Genomic DNA, 22,810 nt, shown 5'->3' with positions numbered 1-22,810 from the left:
ATATATATATATATATATATATATATATATAACCCCCCAAATACCTTTTATTGTACATATAAACAAGTAATTTGATACATGAAATAGACATTCAAAAATCAAGCAAATGTGCTGAGAATAAAGAGCCAACAAAGCTCAACATCTGCAAATTGCAATCATTGACATCATAAAAATAACAGCTATCCTTCTAACAATGCATTTTTGTTGATCTCAACATATTCAAAATGCATTAAAATAAATTTTTTATCATGCACCAAAATGCTTTGCTTTTCACAGAAATAAGAACAAAGATCTGATGTGAAAGAAGCTTGTCATTGTGAGGCAAGATCTGCAGAATGTCAAATACCAATCAAAATCATGACCGAAGAGATCGTGGAATAAACTTGTCAATACTGAAAGCTCCTTTTCGTCTGGATATCATCAAGAATTTGCTGAAGCTCTTCATCTTCAAAGCGACCTTCAAGACTGAAAACAGGATCATGGTCATGCTCCAGCTAGATTTGAGGTCCTTCAATATCACGAAAGCAAAGCATCTTAACACCCCATTATCAGCACTGCTGACTTCCACTGATGCATTATTCCTTTTCCTTGTGTAATAAAAATGATAAAAACAAAATTTTAATAAAAAATTCCTTTCAATAAAAAGATACAAAATAATTGTTTTGAGTATGCACACACATACTTCAGGAGAATAAAACAAACAGAGATGACTACGAAGACAACCTGTCATATTTAAATATCAGGTGGAAAATCCAAGTTGCTTTTTCACAACTTATGTTTATTACTCCACACGCATGTTTTATTACTCCAACTTATGTCAGTCGATGATCGAGGAACTACTTCATTCCAATTGAATTTTATATTTTGAACACTGTAGAACATAAATCTGAACATGAACTTTCAGTTTAGTAGTACTTTGGCTCTGAATTTGGAAAAATTGTATGGAATCTCGTTCAGATCGCACATGCGCTCTGAAGAGAAAGGTGATTTTTTCTTCAAGTCTGCCTGGTTGGTAATGAATCAAAATTGAAAATCATTCCAAACAGGAAGGTTAATGTTCTTAGGGGCATCTTAACAGACAGAAGCAGGCACAAATAACTAATTTAATGTGAGAAATAAGGTTGTTATAAAAGATGGTATATCAACGGCGATAAACTTCTGAAAAAAATTTTGTTTGTTTTCTACAGCCTTCAAAATCTTTATTATATTCCAGTTTAATTATATACTTATAAACAAATCACCGTCTCGTCATGTCCAGAAACTTTCAGTTTACAAAAGTTGGACAAAATATTATTCCATTTTACACCATCTCGACAAATCAAATTTTGCAGCTCATGCACTCAGCATTGCGGAATCGAGAGATTCAGACAAAAATCGCAGCCCGTAAGAAATATTGATTGTGCTCAATAACAACAATACTACCTGAGCATTTGAGCTCAGGTAGTATTGATATGTCACCCACTTCCGGGATGATGATGTCAATTCCTGTTGTGTCAAAATCAGCTCTATTTAAAAAGGTGCAACTCCAAGGTATTCATAATTCACATTTTTTGAGATATTGCCAAGTTTCTATATTACAACGTCATTGGTGGCGATATTGTATTTTATACCAGCTTCTCTTCATCAAACATTCCCACAGGTAGTCAATTATATATTTAAAGTATTGCATTAATCAGTTAAGCAGTTTATGAGAAGATTAATTTTAAAGATTAACTCCTTGATCAAATATGGCTGCCATACCACATGACTGGTGACATCATTGCTAGCAAACTATTTTCTTTAGGTAGTTGATCACAAATTTAAAGTTTCACATTGATCAGTTAAGCAGTTTGAGAGAATATTGTTGAAGGTTTGCCTGAAATTCAAAATGGCAGCCAAACTAGATAGATATTCAAGTACTTTTTGGGACCATTACATCTTGTGATGTCCTACTTATAGGTGGATGTGGAGGGTGCCATTAATAAAGTTGAGTTCGACCACAGCAAATATTATTTTAGCCAAGTTTGGTCACCATCCCATCAGCAATTTTGGAGAAGTAGTTGCAAGTGTTTACAACCAGACTGATGGACGAATGACGCAGCATCCCAGAAGCTCACGTTAGCCATGTTCCAGGTGAGATAATAAATAAATACATATACAGAACACCTCAAATATGAGAAGTGCAAATGCTTTTGGACCATTGTAACTGCACATCCATGATCCCATGTAGTGTGGCAAAATTAACAATTTTAACTGACAAGGTTGGTGATTGTTAAACATGTTTTAAAAGTGTGTTAATTGTTAAACATGTTTAAACCTCCGCACAACATCGAGGTTGAATAAATGAGGGTTGACGAAGAAAAACTAAAACAGATGAACATGAGTTATTCAAGTCAGAGGCCTTCTATTTATTCCACAAGCATAAAAGTGGCATTAATTTTGATCTTCCATCACTTTCATCTCTCCTCTTCCCCCCACCTTCACCCTATGATATTCTACAAAATATAAGGCTTTCCTCCAAAACCTCTATCTCGTCTTCTAACCTCCCATTTTTCTTTGACCTCCCCATGTTGCTTTTTCTCAATTTAAATTTACGTTACTCTCCTTCGAATGTCTAAGTACTTAATAAATGGCTCAGAATATAACAGCTAATTGAATCAATGTATTGTAACCACAAACCATTCAAAGTAGGCACTTATGTATCCTGGTGAGATTAAGGGTTCCACATTTTGGTTTCGTTACAATCAATAAAAAAACCAAGAAGGGCACTCTTCGACATTGCCAGATATGCCTCCGCCCACATTATTACATCATTATACATACTTGTACCAAGTTTCAGGATATTAAATAATTCTGGCTGCCAAACCATGCATCTGATCAGGTTGAAATTTAAAACATATAGTCCCCATGATGACAAGATCATAACTGTGATGCTTCATGTCGATTGATGAAGCGTTTCAAGAGAATTTTTTTTAAAAGATTTTCGTTCAATCCAATAAGGCTGCCAGACCATGTGACCTATTAATTATTCATGAACACCATGGTATCCCCAATGCTTGGGGAACATGTGGGTGAAGTTTACCCTCGATCTGTCAAGCCGTTCTGGAGAAGATTGTTTTTTAAGGTTTTAGGGCAAATCCAATATGGCTATCAAACCATGTGACCTAAGACATCAAAGGTGGAGAACTTTTTGTTCCTCCTGGAGAGGTGATCACTCCTGTAAAGTTTCGCCTCAATCTGTTCAGCCATTTTGGAGAAGATTTTTGAAGGTATTTTTATGTTAAAAAACAAAATGGCTGTCGAACCACGTGACCAAGGACATCATCAATTCCCACCCCCCCCCGCCCCCCAAGCAATTTAGCCCCAGATGACCCTCAAAATTTTTCATTCTGATCGGATAAAGCGTTCGATGCATGCAATTAAGACACCATAATGAAGCCACCTATGACATAAAAAAAACACTCGTTTCCCATGGGAAGGACTTGACGTGCCAAGTTTCATTTTTTCGCATGGAGTAATTTCGGAGAGACAGAGGTCCAAAGTTTTACCTTTTTTCCAACATGGCTGCCACACCATGTGACCTATGATGTCATAGTTATAATTAAAAAAAATTATACAAGAGTAGTCACACATATGGTGAAAAATTCATGTCAATCGGATAAATGGTTGCAGAGCAGAGAAAATTAGCATGGGCGGACGGACGCACGCACGCACATACTGACAGCCAAGCCGAAAGCATAATGCCATCGGCGACTTCATCAGCAGAGCCTTAAAAAGCACAAAATTTTAATTCTATCTGAACCCATCTGTTTAAGCATCTGCAAAATGATAGACAACTGTGACCATGATTTGGAGCATACCAGTGTTACGAAGACCACTAAAATGAACAATTCCCATCAATACCTTGGAATCAAAGCTTTTGCTTCTTCAGCAGTTTCTGGGCACAGGTTAGCCAAGCTTGCCAACTCAAACTTGTGCAGTTTCTTTTGCAACAGCAAGCTGAAAAAAATAAACCACAAAGTACCATTGAGTTCCACAATTTACACCATTCTTCATAAATATACACCCGTCATACCATTCACGACTTTACAAATAACCACATGGTTCTCTGAGTCACTCAAATAATATTTTGTTCACAGAGCACAAGTCCAAATTTTCAACATTGTGAAAATAATTTCAAGGTTCCACAGTTTTTCAAACCACCCAGTAACACGGGAAAATGGTCGTTAAATGAGTAGGCGTAGTAGTATAGTGTGATAAAACGGAATGCTCACCAGGTTTAAACAACCACAACACACAAACATCAAACACATACTTTCAGTTAAAGACACCAATGAAAAATAAAACGGACCACTTCCGTGTATCCATCATGTTTGTAAATGACACAAACATTGATTTTTAAAAATGAACAAAGACCAGTTGGCAATTCAAAGCATACCTGCGCACGCTGGCAATGGTTTCTCGATTCTTAAAGCGGCTGAAACGTCCCGTGTAGTTAAGGGTCTTCATGAAGACCTCAGACAGCTCCTGCTCATCTTCAGCACTCTCGTTTTGCTGCTTGCGATGCTCCAAGAGCATGTGTACCTCTGATATCAGCAAAGTCTCTGCACCCTCAAACTCTGCATGCAGCACAAGGTGCAGTTTGCTACAAAATTACATGACGAACATGAGAATACTTGTGCATTTTGTGCACCAATTAATAAACATGCAACTTCACGATAAAACCGATGGGAAGCCCAACACCAAGCTGAAACCTCAAACCCTCGTTCAGGATAGCTCTCCATTTTATACAATCCCATATTATATACAAGTTGACTTTTACATCATTTCACAAAATTGCTGCTTCCATTTGGCGCACATTCTGTTTCATTTGCACTCAATTGCCATGAGAAAAGCAAAATCTAAAGTCACACTTATCTACAGGATTGCAAATTCCATCCAAAGAATGTTTTAGGTCATAGGTCATGTACACATTATGATGGTCATAGAGGAAGTTGGAGGGAATCTAGAGGGCAAATAAAGAAAACAAAACCAAAAAGGAAGATAATGAGGTACATGGGATGAAATGGAGGATAAACACGTATGGAAAAGGGGGAAAAAAGGGGGAAGGTGATATGTTGAAGGGATGAGTGGGGGGGGAGGGAGAGGAAATTTCAACATTATTAACACTACCACCAAAGGTGGACAGAAGTTATGTTTTCAACCCTGTCTGTTTGTCTGTGAGCAGGATAAGGCAAAAAGTTAAGGACGGATTCAGACAAAATTTCGTGGACAGGTTGGGCGTGTGACCAGGACAAACAATTTTGGTGAAAATCTGGATCTGGATATGAGAATTTAAGAAGTTTTTAAAATCATTCTCCCCCATTGAGAGATGGGGCCAAAAACGATATATCGCATGATATCTAAAAAAGTTATGGATGAGTTATGACAAAACTTGGTGAACGAGTTGGTTCGGTGACAACAACAAGGCGATTAGATTTTGGTTCAGGGCTGGATCTGAATCCATCAGTGGAATATAAAAGGTAAACTGATGAGCCTGGCAGAGGTATGTGCGCTCTACCTTGTGCCATTCTAGTTGGGTATTTAATAAATCTCCAACCACTGAGTCCAAAGCACAAGGCCTGTTGCCTTCACATTGGAGACGGGTCGGTGACCTCGATTACCACCAATCTTCCGATCGAGCTCGCTCTGCTGTCTGCCATCAGACTCTACCCAGCTAATCCAAGATAGACGTGATATTTCAAAAAAAAAAAAAAATTCAACCCTCCTCAATGAACCCCCCAAATCAGGGCTGACCAACCACCTCCACTATTTTGTTCCACTTTTCTCCCACTTGTAGAACAAGTGGTTTTCAAAAACTATTCAATCCCACTCTGCCCTCCAAGGCTTGAAGCAGGTAGCGCACTGACATCTCACGTCAATGCCCCCATCCCCACAAACAATATTTTCTCCCCCCATTAATCCTACCAAACCCAACAATCTCAATTTTAGGTTTCCTACAGTTAAGTCCTCTCATCACCTTCCTCGTTTCACGTTGGAGAGGTTCGATGAGAGGTATTACATTCGTGTCCATTTGCCCACACAGAATGTGTCTATTAATTACGTACAGGTAGAAAGTGAGTACGTCTATTAATTAAGTACAATTAGAAAGTGAGTACGTCTATTAATTATGCACAATTAGAAAGTGAGGGTTTATTAATTACGTACAATTAGAAAGTGAGGACGTCTATTAATTACGTACAATTAGAAAGTGAGTATGTCTATTAATTATGTACAATTAGAAAGTGAGTACGTCAATTTATTAAGTACAATCACAAAGTGAGTACGTCTATTAATAATGTACAATTAGAAAGTGAGTACGTCTATTAATTACGTACAATTAGAAAGTGAGTACGTCTATTAATTACATACAATTAGAAAGTGAGTACGTCTATTAATTATGTACAATTAGTAAGTGAGGGTTTATTAATTACGTACAATCACAAAGTGAGTAAGTCTATTAATTACGTACAATTAGAAAGTGAGTACGTCTATTAATTAAGTACAATCACAAAGTGAGTACGTCTATTAATTACGTACAATTAGAAAGTGAGTACGTCTATTAATTACGTACAATTAGAAAGTGAGTACGTCTATTAATTACGTACAATTAGAAAGTGGGTACGTCTATTAAGTACAATTAGAAAGTGAGTACGTCTGTTAATTACGTACAATTACAAAGTGAGTAAGTCTATTAATTACGTACAATTAGAAAGTGAGTACGTCTATTAATTACGTACAATTACAAAGTGAGGACGTCTATTAATTACGTCAATTAGAAAGTGAGGACGTATATTAATTACGTACAATTACAAAGTGAGGACGTCTATAAATTACGTACAATTACAAAGTGAGGACGTCTATTAATTACGTACAATTACAAAGTGAGGACGTCTATAAATTACGTACAATTACAAAGTGAGTACGTCTATTAATTACGTAACAGCACACAAAACCCAAGTCCTGGCGAGGGTTTGCAATCTCTGCTCCTTCTCCTTATGTAAGAGGATCAGCAGCAGTGCAACATGGGGCATAAAATGTGTCCGTATGGAAACGAGGGAAGGTTAAAACTCCCGCCATTTTACATAGATGTATCGCCAACCTTTGGTTGTTTGTCTGCACTCTTTCCTTTTAAATACTGAGCGTCAAGCAAGGAAGCAGCACGTACTTCGGGTGTGTGACTCGGCCGGGATTGGAACCACCGACCTCGCAGACTCAGAGATGGAAACACCAGTCATAAACACCGTTGTACATCACAAGGCATCTCGTGGTCGCGAAATGTGTTGTGTTGTGTCGTTGCGTCATTAAAACCTTTAAAATAAAGAAATAGGAGCTTGAATGCAGAAGGCCACTTGGCCCATCGTGCCTGCGCAGCACCACCACTACCGTAATCCAACGGGGTTTTAAGGCAAAAAAATCTCCCTTCCTGGGCAGAGGCACTGTCGCCATGACGTTTGGAGGTCCGACATGCTTCTGCGGAGGTTTATACGCGTCGGCACGTCGCTCACACCTTTTGGAAACTGCAATTGAGAAGCATCCTCCTCAACGTCCCCTTGCCGCTGCTCAGTGTTTCCTGCCGCCATGACTTCGCGCCAGCGAGCGTTTCAATTGACAATTTGATTACTGCACACATCGTCATTCAATCCATTGTTTTTCATATATGACGGTGCATGTCAAGTCATTTCACGACTACTGCGAAGAAACAATGAAGAATGGAAGTGAAGACGCCACAACTCACAAAAAAATCTCATGGAAACGTATAAATGGCTGCCGCGAACTACAATCGCATGACCGCCATTCAGTGTGCAAAATAATTTGCGACACCAGGACATTTCCACAAGCACAAACAAACTCGTTGTATTTGAGAACATCTATACTACATAATGTATACGCCAACAACTAGGTTAACTACCCAGCAAGGAAACGAACAATTCTGATGTTTCAAACACGGAGTTGGGAGACTGTCCGTTGATACATTCCGCGGGCACCTCCTCGTTACTCGTATAAGTTATGTTCTTCAACTACCATCAGCAAAACGACGGGCTCAATGCTACCGGTGGTAATTTCAATAAATAAACAACGCAACTACCTCCACTTAATGTCTTTTCGAAACATCATGTTCACACAATCTGAACGACTCCCCCTGATGCGTACGTACACATTAAAAGCCTCCAAACACGAGTTCCATCGTTTTTAAAAATCAAATTTATTGTATTAACATTATCGGAAACACACTATATATATATATATATATATATATATATATATATATATATATATATATATATATACATATACACGCTCAGAGACCAATAAAGTAACTTCATCCCTTTTCAAACAATATGAACTGTCTATCCCTGGCCATAGCACCTGAAACCCCTTTATTGTATGAGCGATACATAAAACATAAAACATAAAACATAAAACATAAAACATAAAACATAAAACACATATACATACATATATATATATATATATATATATATATATATATATATATATATATATACACACTTACATATATACACATACATACACGCATACATATATACATATATACACACATACATATATACATTTATACATATGTACATATACACATATACATTATACACATAGATACATAAAAACATACATATACAACTAGAATGGGCACTCATAGAGCGCATACCTTCGCCGCCACTACTTTTTTTGTTCTTGGTATGAGTGTGGGGAACTGGTTTTATATGAATGGTCTCATAACACAAACCACATATCTATAATGTCATGACCCCCCCGACTTTCGGGGGCTACGGACTAAACAACAATCAACTCACGTCGTTTTGGCGAGTCTTCACTCGCAAGCTCGGTGAATACAACATTTCAACAAGAGAAGGTAATCTCGTTTGATGCTGGTTTCATGCAAATCGAATAAGAATTGACTGAGTTATGCCGAAAACCGCATATTTTTCAAGGGTGTGACCCCCCCCCTGACATTTTGCCCCAACCGGTGACATGTGTTATGACGTCATTGTGTCACAAGATTGGGCATTAAATTCTGAACATTTTGGTGCTGGGTTCATGTAAAGCGGACAAGAATTGACCACGTTATAACAAAAACCGCATATTTTTCAAGGTCGTGACCCCCCTGACCTTTGACCCCTAACCGGTAACAAGAGTATGGGCGTCATTGTGTCATATTGCATATCACAAGATGAGGCGTTGAATTCTGAACATTTTGGCGTTAGTTGGATGCAAATTGAATAAAAATTGACCGTGTTATCGTAAAAAGACGATTTTGACCTTTTCGTGACCTTGACCTTGACTTTTGACCCGAACGATCCCAAAATCTAATCGAATGCTTCCTGGCTAATAACCAATCATCCCACCAAATTTCATGCAATTCGGTTTAATACTTTTTGAGTTATACGAATCACAAGATTACAAATAAATAAATAAATAAATAAATACACGGCGACCAAAACATAACCTTTTGCAGAATGCGAAGGTAAATATAAACGCATATACATATACACATACATACATATGCAGATATGAGGCCCCGCGAGGAGGAGTGATGTAAGCGACATTTTTTTAATGATATGATGATGATGATAGGCTCGGATGATAGGGGAAGGGTTAAAATAGTGCAATATGGCATTAACTCCAAAATGGCCGATGTGTCCCTTACATCACTCCTCGGGCGCCTCATATATACATATATACATATATACATATATACATATATACATACATACATACATATACACAGATACATATGTACACATATACACATATACGGATATACATATACACATATACAGATATAAATTTATACATATACACATACACATATACATATATATACATATATTCATATACATATATATATATATATACATATACATATATATACATATATACATCCAGTATATACATACATATATATGTATATGTATGTGTATATATATATATATGTATATGTATGTGTATATATATATATATATATATATATATATATATATATATATATATATATATATATATATATATATAATGTATATGTATGTGTATATATATATATATATATATATATATATATATATATATATATATATATATATATATATATATATATATATATATATATAACCACAACAAGCTGATTCAGGGAGAAGTAACACCCTAAAAACGTTTGCGGGGCCTCGCGTGGCACGATTTAACAATAACACTGTTATAATAACCAGCAGAGAACTCGCCTTACGGGTGATCTTGTTTCAAGCATACAACACGTTCTTCTGACGCATACCTTTATTTGGGCGGTGTATGGGCAACTGACAGCTTTGTATAGGAAAATATATGACACGGGTTTGGTGCATGAAGCAAAAACATACCGATTGCTAATAATTCAAAACACCTCGCTGCTCTGGAAAACGTAGGGACAGGAATGCTGGACTGTAAATGGTGGAGACTTGTAATAGGCCTTATTCAGATGACGTCACCGGTCACGTGACTGTGGCAGATCCGCCATATTGAGTGGCAAGAAAGTATACCGCTACCATAACAACCGATACTCTCCACTTCAACTACACCGTTATTTCCAAGCAAGCGTTTTTTTTTTCTGCAAATGGGTAAGAGTTGTGCCCCGGGATGTACTCAGCGATATACTAAACTCTAAAGTCTCTGGAGTGCAGTTTTACCGCTTTCCCGTCGAAGTAAACCAACGAAATCTTTGGATATCGGTTCTGAGAAGAGAAAAATGGCGACCTGGCGAACATGACTGGTTGTATGGCCTTCATTTTGTCTCCGGTATGTAACTAATTTCTGATACGTTATTTCAGTGGTTGGATAGTTGGAACCAAAGCGTCCCAAGCAACCATCACAATTTCCAAAGCACTGGGTCATAACATGTACCTACCACCCGAGTTTGGTCAAAATACGCCCACGTTTACTACCAATTATGCTGATGACAAACATCCAAACAAACATCCAAACAAACAGACAGAATTACTGACAATAAGGGTCACCTATTTCGGCGACCCAACAGAAAGGGGTGAAAACAGGTAATTGGAAGGGAATTCGGTCGAGCGAAGACCTCCGCCATGCATTGCCTGATCCAATAGAACATATCGGGCCCAATACATTTTTGAAATATCGTGCTGTATATCGTGCTACATATCATGCATGTGTCATATCATCATTTATGTTTCGCTTTCCCACAAGCTTGTCATGTTTTCTGCTGTTCTGTGGAAATCGGATTTTTCAGTATTTGAGATGGCAAGACGATATGATTGTCGAATAAACAGCAAGTCCTTTGCTATAGTTTGGAGTTATTTTATGACATACTAACAAGATACCCGTGTTCGACGGATTGGAGATTGGAATGCTACTCACTGATTGAATCATGCTTATTTTACATGAGAACTTCGAGGTATACTACATTCCTGGTTCGTCTAGTCAGGTCAGGTATGGGAGCATGCGCCAGAGCAGCGCGTCGCCGCGTCCACTTTCCGCCAGGACTCCAGGGGTCTCCGTCTGGCCATCCCCCAGGCAGATGCCTGGCCCATCCCCATCTCCATGAGATGCTGATCAACCTGCTGAAACCACAAAGCACGTGGTCGGCCCATTGGCCTACTCCACTCACAAGACTCCCTCGCTGAGAGAATCTGGTGAGCAGGATCAGCGTCAGGAAAATGAGCCACATGTCCATACAGCCGCAACTGACACACGGACTATGCAGGTAACAAATCTCATCCGAGTCTCTCTCAGCAACCATTCGTTGGACACAAAGTCTGACCAACGATAGCCAAGGATTCTCCAAAGAGACCTGGTACCAAAGGAATTATGTCTCCGTCTCAGCTCCTTGGGCAGAGTCCAAGTCTCACATCCATAGAGCAAGACTGAAAGCACCAAGGACATGAAGACTCGGACTTTCGTCCTCCTGCACAGGTACTGGCAGCACCACCCCCCATGATCCCGTGAATCCATGACTCCCCAAGCCCGACCCAGACATCTACTGAGCTCCGACTCACAGCCAGCAGAGACATGAATATCACTGCCAAGGAAAGTGAATCTCTCCACGACCTCAACATCCTCACCACAAACAGGCACAGACAGGACAGCAGCATCCAATATGTCATTGAAAGCCTGGGTCTTAGTTTTGACCCAGGAAACTCATAATCCCAGCGGCTCTGACTCCTCATACAGCACCTCTCAGCCCCCAAAAGGATATCGAAAGTCTCTGCAGAGATGACTGCATCATCTGTGAAATCAAGGTCAGAGATCTTGACATTCCCAAATGATGCAACACAGCTTGATCTCTCTGACATCCTCCCTATAATCCAGTCCATACAAGTGCTGAAAAGTGTGGGAAGTGAGTTCACATCCCTGACGAACTCCAGTAACAACTGAAAACAAGTCAGAGATGGTACCACCACATCTCACAGCACTCTCAGTACCAAAGTAGAGTTCAGACATCAGATCGATCAGTTTTGGTGGCACCCCACAAAGACCAAGAATCCTCCAGAGGGCATCCCAATTCACTGAAGCAAACGCTTTACAGAGATCAACATAAGCAGCAAGCAGCCCCTGCCGAAACTCTCGTCTGCGTTCGGTGAGGACCCGAAGAGCAAGGATACAGTCAATCGTTGACCTTTTGGTGTAAAGCCTGACTGCTCTGGACTCTGGTGCTCAAAAAGATGGTGGCGAAACCTGTCAAGAATTATCCAAGCAAAGACCCTGTCCGGCACTGAGAGCAGCATCATCCCTCGGTAGTTGTTGCAGTCTTGGCAATCACCCTTCCCTTTCCAGAGAGGGACAGCAAGGCCCCTCTTCCAGTCAGTTGGGATGATGCCTGTGTTCCAGGCAGAGCACAAAACTGCATGCAACGACACGAGTGCAGCATTTCCACCAGCCTTGAGAAGTTCGGCCTGGATGCCACAGATCCCTGGAGCTTTACCCCATTTCAACCGGTTCACCGCAGCCTGTGTTTCTATAAGCGAAGGTGGACCGTAGTTGATTGGAGGGTCAGCAACAGTTATTGTAACACCCCTGACATCCAACTCGACAGCTGGGGGATCAGCCTGGTACAACCGCTCAAAGTAACCGGCCCAGCGGGCCTTCACTTCAGACTCCTCTGTCAAGAGCCTACCACCCTCTGCTCTAACTGCAGTACACCGAGGGATGGGCTTGGATGAACGCAATGCACGAATTCCCCTGTAAGCATGATGAGAATCACTTGACCACAGGTGATGATCTACCCTCTCACAGATTCCTCGCACATAGGCCTCCTTGTCCACCCTTCGCGCACGTACAGTTTTACACCTCAGCTCCCTGAACAGCTCAGCTCTGCCATTCAGCCTGACCCTGTGGCTCTGGTCAATGGTATCCAGTGTCCCTTGAGGGACAAAATTCTTCTTTGCCCTATGGTAAGTTCCAAGACATCCACCGGCAACATCAAGGGCAGTGGTCTTCAAGGCACTCCACAACTCTTTAGGACCTCCCAAAGCACCCAAACCCCCCAAATCTCCACTCAGCTTGTTCGCAAACTCCTCAGCTACCCTCTCATCCTTGAGCTTGCCAACATCCAGCCTAGGCTGGGATGGTACCATTCTCCTAGATTTAAGGTGAAACTTAAGAGTTGCTACAACAAGCCGGTGGTCAGTATTGAGGAACTGAGCACTCCGGTAGACCCTGCAGTTCTGGATCATCCTCCAGCGACCATCCATGAGGACATGGTCAATCTCCTTTGCCACACCACCAGCGCTGGAATACGAAGTCCAGCGATGAGTTTGTGGGCTCTGAAACCATGAACTGGTCACTCTAAGTCCATGACTTCTTGCAAAGTCAAGGAACTTCGTGCTATTCAGGTTCACAGTTCTTGACCCATGTGGACCAACACATCCCTATCAGTTCCCGTCAATGCATTGAAATCCCCCAAGACTAGAAGTGTATCTCGTCTGGGGCACTGATCAACCACAGACTCAAGCGTGGCATAGAATGCATCTTTCACGGTGAGATCACTCGCCTCAGTCGGAGCATAAACAGAGACCAGGGAAATGACACCCAAGGAGTGACGAATCCTTAAACTCATAATACGCTCGTTGACCGGTGCTACCTCAATTATCATTGGAGTCAGCTTATTGAACACAGCTGCAGCAACTCCTTGGGCATGGTAACCATCAGAGCGACCAGACCAATAGTAGGTGTAACCACCCACCAGGATCTCACCGCAATCCAGTCTCTGAACCTCAGAGAGTGCTGCAATACCGATGTTCAAACGCTTGAGCTCAGATGATAACAGAGACAAGTGATCATCCTCCCTTTGGGATAGGACATTCAAGGCACTCACCCGAAGAGGCGACTTCTTCACTGGGCACATGTTCCAATTGTCGTTGATTCAATGTATGAACGACGTCGTTTCGTGGGGCTTGTGGGCCTGCATCCGCGGGTCCTCGCCACCCGCTGCGGACTCTCGATGCATTCATCTTTCGGTCCCGTCACCTGCATCTGCAGGCGCTCATTGCCTGCATCTAAGGGCCCTCGTCGCCTGCATCTGCGAGTTCTCGAAGCCTGCATCTGCATGCTCACCTCCCCTGCATCTGCGGGCTCACGTCGCCTGCATCTGCAGGCTCAAGTCGCCCACATGTGCTGGCTCTCGTCGCCTGCATCTGCGGGCTCTCGACGACTGCATCCACGGGCTCACGTCGCATGCATCTGCGGGCCCTCATCACCCGCATCTGCGGGCTCTCATCTGCATCTGCTGGCTCTCATTACCTGCATCTGCGGGCCCTCGTTGCCCGCAACTGTGGGCCCTCGTCACCTGCATCTGTGGGTCCTCGTCGCCCGCATCTGCGGGCTCTCGTCGCCTGCCTCTGCGGGCTCACCTCGCCCGCATTTGCGGGCCCTCGTCGCCTGTATCTGCTGGGTTACGTCGCCCACGTCTGCGGGCCCTCTTCCCCTGCATCTGCGGGCTCGTGTCTCCTGCATCTGCGGGCCCGTGTCTCCTGCATCTGCGGGCTCTCGTTACCTGCATCTGCGGGCCCTCGTCACCCGCATCTGCGGGCTCTCGACGCCTGCATCTGCAGGTCCTCACCGCCCGCATATGCGGGCCATCGTCGCCTGCCTCTGCGGGCTAGCATCGCCCGCATCTGCTGGCTCTCGACGACTGCATCTGCGTGCTCACATCACCTGCATCTACGGGACCTTGTCGTCCGCAACTGTGGGCCCTCGTCACCTGCATCTGTGGGTCCTCGTCACCTGCATCTGCGGGCCCTCATCGCCTGCATCTGCTGCGTCACGTCGCCCACATCTGCGGGCCCTCTTCCCCTGAATCTGTGGGCTCTCATCACCTGTATCTGCGGGTGCTCGTCGCCTGCATCTGCTGGCTCACGTCGCCCGCATCTGCGGGCCCTCTTCCCCTGCATCTGCGGGCTCGCGTCTCCTGCATCTGCGGGCCCTCGTCACCCACATATGCGGGCCCTCGTTCCCTGCATTTGCGGACTCACATCGCCCGCATCTGCTGGCTCTTGACAACTGCATCTGCAGGCTCACATCACCTGAATCTGTGAGCCCTCGTTGCCCGCAACTGCGGGTCCTCGTCGCCTGCACCTGCAGGTTGTTGCCTGCATCAATGATGGACTTAGGACCAGGGTGGCTCTCCATAGAGTTTGTGGGTCCATCTCTGGTTGACCAGAGGACAAGTAGGAGGTGCTTTCTTGTGCAGCACGCATGCGTGCAAGCCCTCAGACAATAATTAGGAGATGGTCGTGCTCCGCCCAGGCTTTGTTGAAACAAAGACAGGTTGCACAGGGTTCCATGTCGTCCCTGTGGAGAGACTGGCTGAGCGAGACTGCTGGATCAGTGATCAGCCTTTGTGGGAAGTCCCATTGCAGCTCGGTTACTTTTTAGACAGACAGATATAAGCAGCTGACAGGAATGACGGATCGTGCTGGAGGAGTTTGGAGACATTTTTAATTGACGGAGCTCGAGTTGTTTTTATTTTTTATATTTCTGATGAGGTTAGAATGCCTTCCTCACTTTTCTTGTCCTAAGTGATTTGGAATGAAAGCGGTGTGAGTGAACAACTGTGATGACACGTTGAAGTGAGAACTCAGATTGGTGGAGAGAACATTATGTAAAGAGAATGATCAGTGTGAATGTGTGTGAAGCAGACACCCCTCACCACCTCCTCCCCACTCCCCTCCGCCCCTCCGACTGGGATGAGTACCCCAGCAGAGATGGGTGATTAGTGGGGAGTTCGATGTTTTGGACAATGGAGGCTTGTTGGGTTGGTGTTGACTGAAGTCAGTTTTAATTGCAAAAGTTGCAAAATTAAAATCGAAGGACTGGGAGTGTGGTCGTCCAAGAGTGAGCCAGAGCTCAAAGAGGAAGTGCAAAAGAGGAAGAGGATAGTTCACGGTATCTGGATATTCATTAAATCCTGTGCCACAACTTCACATTGTCATGTCTGACAAGTCGGGTTTCTTCAAGCAATTCAGATCGACACCATGACAGAGAGCTATTTTCTCATGTTTTCTGTATCTTTCATCCTTTGGGTAAGTCGAAAATGTATTTGCGTTCCTGCCAGGGTGGCTTGTTTTCATGCAGTTTCCTTCTGTAATGGCAGACCGGTTTGGTATCCCAGAGTGATGTCATGTCATTGTGCACCGAACAGTGTGAAGGTGCATACATCACACAGGATGACGAACAGTCATTGGAGGAACTGGTTGAGGCACAATACAAGTTCCTCTTTCTGTTGAATGGAATTTTAAGTTGTTCCTCCTGATTTTCTCATACCTCGATACAACAGGCACCAGGTCAGAATTGAGCAATGGAGCAGAATCGAACAAAGCAGGTAAGGAGTTTGGAGACCTGGTGGTAAGTTCACCTGGTGTTGGCTTAATGGTTAGGGTGGTGGGCTTGAGATCTGAGGATCCTGAGTTCAAATCCCCTCGGCTGTAGAATTAATACGCGGTGGGATTGACTCTGCCTGTCATCCTTCTGAGGTTGGCAAAATGAGTGCCAGCTTGCTGGTGTACTGTGTCGGAGTGGCGACCCGTCCAGGATTGTGTCCAATAGCCAAGGAGACTGCTTCTGCAGCACCAACGCTCTGCACAGAGTATGGTCCCAATGGATGGATGGGTATGTTCAGTTACCAAGCAGCTTGCTCGCACTTGTCAAGCCAGCCGTTCCTTATCAATGGTTTCAGACGGAGTGCTTGTTTGAGTGCTTCAGCCATTGGCGGCGCTCTACAAGAAACTTGGTAACTGAACACACAAACCCCAGAACAGTCACCATTATTTTCTTGTTCTGCTGATCTATTCTCACCAATTGATTTGTGTGCATTTTATTAACAGACACGCAGTCCGCAGCCCGGAGACCTTATAGAAATTTTTCGGCCATCAGGTGTATATGAGCATTGGGCCATTTACATCGGTAATGGTGATGTCATTCACGTGGCTGCCAATGGTAAGCAATTCATTGTTAACCCGTGTGCTCGTCGCTCAAAGTAGGATTGTATAAGCAATTGGTTCACTGTCTGTCTGGCTGCAGATGTCGGTCTATGATCGGAGAACTACTTCATTTCTATTTATTGAATTTTGTATTTTCAACACATTTGACAGTCACACACTGACTGTCACGCCCTGATCCATAGGCATTGTCAGTGTAGATGGGAGAACTTTCCGTTCTATACCAGGTAACGCCAGACTCAATCAAGGCAGCCCCTCGCCAATCGGTGGCCTGGTCAACCTGTCTGGTCTGAGCCAACCAGACGAGGTCAAAAACCGAAAAGAGTGACAATAATATCAGGCTTACAAAAAAGCGTACATTGTCAGAATGAGTCAGTATGTTTTGTTAAGTACTTGGAAACATGTTTTTAAAAAGTGTAATTCCTCTGGATGTATGTGTTGTAAAGTTTTCAGACCTTGTGAAACTTTTGTTTGTCATTTGACAGGTAAGACTTTTGTTGTTGTTGTGATGTAAATCAAAGTACATTATTTATAGGTAAAGTTATACATTATTTATAGGTTATACTGCAAGCTAAAGTGTGTGTCACTTAATATATGATCGTATAAAGTGGTGTAACATTGAAGTTATTCATATGTAGTCACACTTTAAATAAAACTAAAAATTAAATAACTTTGGTTAAGGACATTGCATTGCTGTCTTGACTGACTGTCTGGACACAACTTTGAGGTTGTGGGTCCATTGATGTTGAGTAGTCCACTAATGTGGATCTGCGACCGGGGTTGTGGATCCGCCGTTTGGAGAGGTTCTGGGCTGAAACAATCGAAACCTCGATGAAAAATCGTGCCCAGCTGATGATCCGTCAGTTTGGAAATCAGTAAATTGCTTATCTATCCATCCATCCATCGGGACCATACTCTGTGCAGAGCGTCAATACTGCGAAAGTAGTCTCCTGGGCTATTGGGCACAATCCTGGACGGGTCGCCACTCCAACGCAGGATACCAGCAAGCTGGCACTCATTTTGCTGACCTCATAAGGATGATTGGCTGAGTCAACCTTACCTGGTGTTAATTCAATGACCTGACAGGGGCTTGAACTCAAGACCCTCGGATATTAAGCCAGCCACCCTAACTGTTAAGCCAACACCAGGCATCAAATTGCTTGTATTAAGGTTATAACTTCAAATAAAATAGCTTTTGTAATTACTTACCAGTGCGTGTTGTTCGTGTGTGCGTGTGTGCGTGCGTGCGTGTTGTTCCGTCTGGCTTCCTTCTTGGGACGACGGTGCAGTAATTGGTCTTTATTTTGATGTATTATTAAAGACTAGCAAATACAACCCGTTGCTTCACTGACAGGGTAGGGAGGGAGAGAAAGAGGGAGAGGAGAGAAAATGGATGGGAGGGATAGAGGAGGGAGAGAAGAGGATGGGAGAGAGAGGGGGTATTGGGGATGGGAAGGGGGTGTTCTGGACATGTGTTTGATCGGGGGACTTGAGGGAAAGCCGGGGGGGGGGTAAAAATAAAAGAAGCTTTCATTTGTCCAAGTCACACATTCTTTGACACCCCTTCCTATACTCAACCTCTGGAGAGTTATATAGTGGAAGGAATTTGAGAGGAGGATACCGTGAGGAGAGGGAAAGGAAAGCAGCATGATGGGAGGGAAGGGAAGGCAGCGTGAGGGGAGGGGAAGGCACTGCGAGGAGAAGGAGAAGGCAGTATGAGAAGAGGGGAAGGCAAGGGGAGGGGAAGGCAAGGGGAGGGGAAGGCAGCACTAGGGGAGGGGAAGGCAGCGTGAGAGTAGGAGGGAGCGTAACAGGGAGGGAGGCAGCATGGAGAGGGAGAGGCAGCGCGACGGAAAGGGGAGGGAATGTGGAGGGGGGATGAGGAAGGCAGCATGAGGGGAGGGGCAGGAAGCATGAGAGGAGGGGCAGGCAGCACGAGGGGAGGCAGAGGCAGCGAGAGGGGGGTGGAGACAGTGTGACGGGGGTGGAGGCAGCATGAAGGAAAGGGGATATTATCTCTGCTAACTCCTCTTCCCCCACGCCTCTCTTTTTGTCCCATTCTTGCTCTACCTCCTCCCAATACAGTGCAGCACCCTCCTCCCACACCTCTCTCACTCTTCTCTCCCACCCCAACCTCTCTCTCTCTCTCTGGACTTATCCGGATAGTGGTTATGTCTGGACAGTGGTTATCTCCATATGTGTCTGGGCAGTGGTTATGTCCAGGCGGGGTTTGTCTCCAGACGTGTCCGGATGGTATTTATCTCCAGACGTTTCTGGACAGTGTTTGTTTCTGAACGTGTCCGGGCGGGATTTATGTCTGGACGGGAATTTATTTCTGGATGTGTCCGGGCAGTGTTTGTCGCCGGATGGCTGGGCTCCGGATGCTTCCTGGTGGTGTTTGTCTCCAGACGTGTCTGGGTGGTATTTTTCTCTGGATGGTGTTTATAGTATGACCGGTAGAAAATGAATTTCAGACATTATTTTGTTTCCATCTTCACTGTTATTCAATGCAGAATCATTTTGATGAGATGGTATGAATCATAATTAACACTCCACCACATGTCTGCCTTCCCTTTCTCTCACCTCTCGCTGCCTTCCCTTCCCCCACCCCTCCTCACTCTCCCTCCCTCCTCACTACCCCACCCCTCGTCGCTCCCCCTCCCTCCCCACCCTCCTCTCTCTTTCCCCCTCTACCTCCTCGCTCCCCCACCCCTCTTCGCTTCCCCTCCCTCCCCCACCCTCCTCTCTCTTCACCCCTATACCTCCTTCCCTCCCCCCCTATCTTTCTCCCTTTTCCCCCACCACTCTCCCCGCCCCTGTTTCTTTTTACCCCCTTTCAGTATTCCCCTCAGTGAAGCAATGGGTGGTATTTGCTCATATATATTGTTGCGGATTCGTGCCCGCCGGCGTGCTGACGGCCACGTAACTCGAATCGCGGCACGTCGCCCACCGGACGGACAATCCAGTCGTGACCCTCTCGGACTAACGCCGGGAACCAGTCACGGGTGGACCTTTCGGTCTCACCGCGATCGAGCCAATCAGCCCCCGCGTGGGATAGGGTTGCTCGCCAAATTCGACCTACCTAAGTACCCACGCGGAGGGTAGACCGGGCGATCGCACCTCGCCGCAGGTCGACTTCGGACACGGGCCACTTAAGCGACCCGTTCCGTACTATCAGAATAACCGAGCGGTGTTATCGTCGACCTCGACGGTTCGATTAATTATCGGGCGTATTCAGCCCACTACCAACCCTTTACGTGAAGCAAGATGAGGATTCAATGGGAGAAATGACGAAGCGAAGCGGGAAACAGTTCAACACAAAGCACATTTATTCGCGGCACACGGGAAGCACACATTTTCAATTCCACCAAAAGCACACAAAAAAGAAAAACACAATATTACACAAAAAGCAAATATAAAAGCGAAAACAAAATGCAGAGCTAATACCGACTACCGAGCACACGGCAACACTTATACAATTCTACTTCACAGACGGCGCCGACAACACATACCCAAAACCAAGGAAAAGAAATACCCTCAAGGATGAGGCGGGCCTGAGGCCGAGACCGGGTCGCGCCTACCCGTCTGGTGATGAGACGCGGAGCGGCGATGGCGCCTCAACTCCGCGGGCCTCGCGGACAGTGTCTGGTAGGGGGTGGGAAAGGGGCCCCCTTGGTCGCACTATCTCAGCGCGGGGGGAAACAGGAGGGGGTTGCTGATGCTCGGGGTATGGAGGATCTTTATTATCCCGCGACGAGCGTCTCCACCTCGGCCAGGTCGCGCTGTCGGCCTCCCTCGGGTGCAGCTCCCTGCACGACGCGAGCACCCCCTCGTCTGGTGTCGCCGCCTTTCCACAGCTCCGTCCCCTCCGTTCCGACTCCAACGCACACGACGAGCAGCTCCACCGCCCGCGAAGTCTTGACTCTCTGTTTCCGACTCTCCTACTCTCCTACTCTCCGCCTCTGGACTCTCCCGGACTGACGAACACGGTCCTTTTATCCGCCCCGTAACTTCGCCCTCTCATCTTTGACCCCCTCCCTTCGACCTTTCACCTCGCTCCCCATTGGCCCGAGAAAAATGGGCGTGAAGGCTTTTTGATCCATAAATTTGCATATATCGATCGCCCTGGAGGCGGGGCCAAATCGCCCCTCGCTCACCGATTGGACGGCAAAAAGTGGGCGTGTGTCGTTTTTGATCCGTTTTTGAAGCACAAAATCCGTGATTTTGTACACGCTGTTCGGCGCGCGCCCTGCACGAGTCCAACACCGGTACCCACAGGCGGCGCAAGAACGGTGGCGATGCGACGGCTGCGAGGTGTGACGTGAAGGTCGTGGCGGTTGTGGTGAAGCGGCGTTGTGGTTGGTGGTTGATGTTGTGGTTGTGGTGGTAATCATGGCGGTTGGTCCAAAGTAAAGATAGTTAAAGAAAAACGGCTATCCTGAAGAGTCGCAGCACGCATAAATGACATGTATTCCCACTAGACAACGGGTTTGGGCCTAACTACACATGTACTTACCGAGATACCTCACCTAAGGGACCTGAATGGTGGTTTGCGAATTTGGTAACCACAACACTACCCCTTCCCTTTTTACAGACTCGTCCCGAGTCGTCAAATTTTCGTGTGCCATCATGTGTAGTTTTCCCCTAGTACATTTTACCTACGGATCCCTGAGTGCGACATTCATGGTATTCGTGTCCCCAAAATAAATAACCTGAGGGCTGCGTAACTATCTAAACAAACTCACTCACACGGACGACTTAAATAAAATTGCCGGCGCTAAGACAAACATGCCGGGGGCGCACTCATATTTACAGTACATCTTAACCTTAACTTACAAATTTTACACTAAACCATGGCCCAGGATCATTGAACTCTGCAAAAAGAAAGCAGTTAGCAGGGAGCCAGGCTGCCCACATGCAGTCTCTGGCTCAAACAATGCAGGTGACAGGGAACGTGGCTGGCTGCTCACACGCAGTCCAAGGCCTTCCCTTTTGAACTGAACGCAGTGAACCACAACGGTGCATGGGCTGCACAACGCAGTCTCCGTGCCAGCTCAAGTGGCACACGCAATGAGCACAACGAATGGATGCATGGACACAAACACGGTGCACGGGCCGCCACTGCAGGCCCGTATTGTAGCTGCCAACGGGGCAGTTCTTGCAGCTTGCAAACTGTTGCCTTGATCCTGGCGCACATGGCAATGAACAGGGGGGTGGGGCAAAGCAAAATTGAACGGGGCTGGTGAACGTGGGCAGTGGGCATGGCATGGCAAAGGCAGCAGGCAAACACAGCCCGCAGAAGAAGGCCGCTGCAGGCAAACACAGCCGGCAGACGAACTGGC

General features: G+C 44.8%; 2 protein-coding genes across 5 annotated transcripts in view; one reads left to right on the top strand and one right to left on the bottom strand.

Moving 5' to 3' along the window:
• The window catches only part of POLR2D (RNA polymerase II subunit D), a 9,637-nt gene extending 1,878 nt beyond the window's left edge, over nucleotides 1–7,759 (bottom strand). Inside the window, exons 1-4 of one of the 2 annotated variants that reach the window (XM_085898834.1) lie at nucleotides 7,529–7,759; nucleotides 4,418–4,598; nucleotides 3,883–3,978; nucleotides 1–465 (exon numbers count right to left, since the gene is read on the bottom strand). The exon at nucleotides 1–465 is cut by the window's left edge and continues 1,878 nt beyond it. In XM_085898834.1, the coding sequence (XP_085754960.1) occupies nucleotides 387–465; nucleotides 3,883–3,978; nucleotides 4,418–4,598; nucleotides 7,529–7,601 (429 nt within the window). In that variant the 5' untranslated portion in view covers nucleotides 7,602–7,759 and the 3' untranslated portion in view covers nucleotides 1–386. The remainder of the gene's footprint in view (nucleotides 466–3,882; nucleotides 3,979–4,417; nucleotides 4,599–7,528) is intronic. The other variant, XM_085898835.1, reaches the window with a different exon arrangement.
• Nucleotides 7,760–10,636: 2,877 nt separating this feature from the next.
• The window catches only part of LOC147018790 (phospholipase A and acyltransferase 1-like), a 72,436-nt gene continuing 60,262 nt past the window's right edge, over nucleotides 10,637–22,810 (top strand). For 2 of the 3 annotated variants that reach the window (XM_085898833.1, XM_085898831.1), the window contains exons 1-2: nucleotides 10,637–10,806; nucleotides 17,355–17,466. In XM_085898833.1, coding sequence (XP_085754959.1) covers nucleotides 10,774–10,806; nucleotides 17,355–17,466 — 145 coding nt within the window. In that variant the 5' untranslated portion in view covers nucleotides 10,637–10,773. Of the gene's footprint in view, nucleotides 10,807–16,221; nucleotides 16,554–16,672; nucleotides 16,853–17,354; nucleotides 17,467–22,810 lie in introns of those variants that run through there. The other variant, XM_085898832.1, reaches the window with a different exon arrangement.

The sequence above is a fragment of the Eptatretus burgeri genome, chromosome 10, assembly GCF_056783735.1.
Source record: "Eptatretus burgeri isolate ZD-2024b chromosome 10, Ebu_testis_v1, whole genome shotgun sequence".
Classification (NCBI taxonomy): Eukaryota; Metazoa; Chordata; class Myxini; order Myxiniformes; family Myxinidae; genus Eptatretus; species Eptatretus burgeri.
This window is presented reverse-complemented; position numbering and strand designations above follow the sequence as displayed.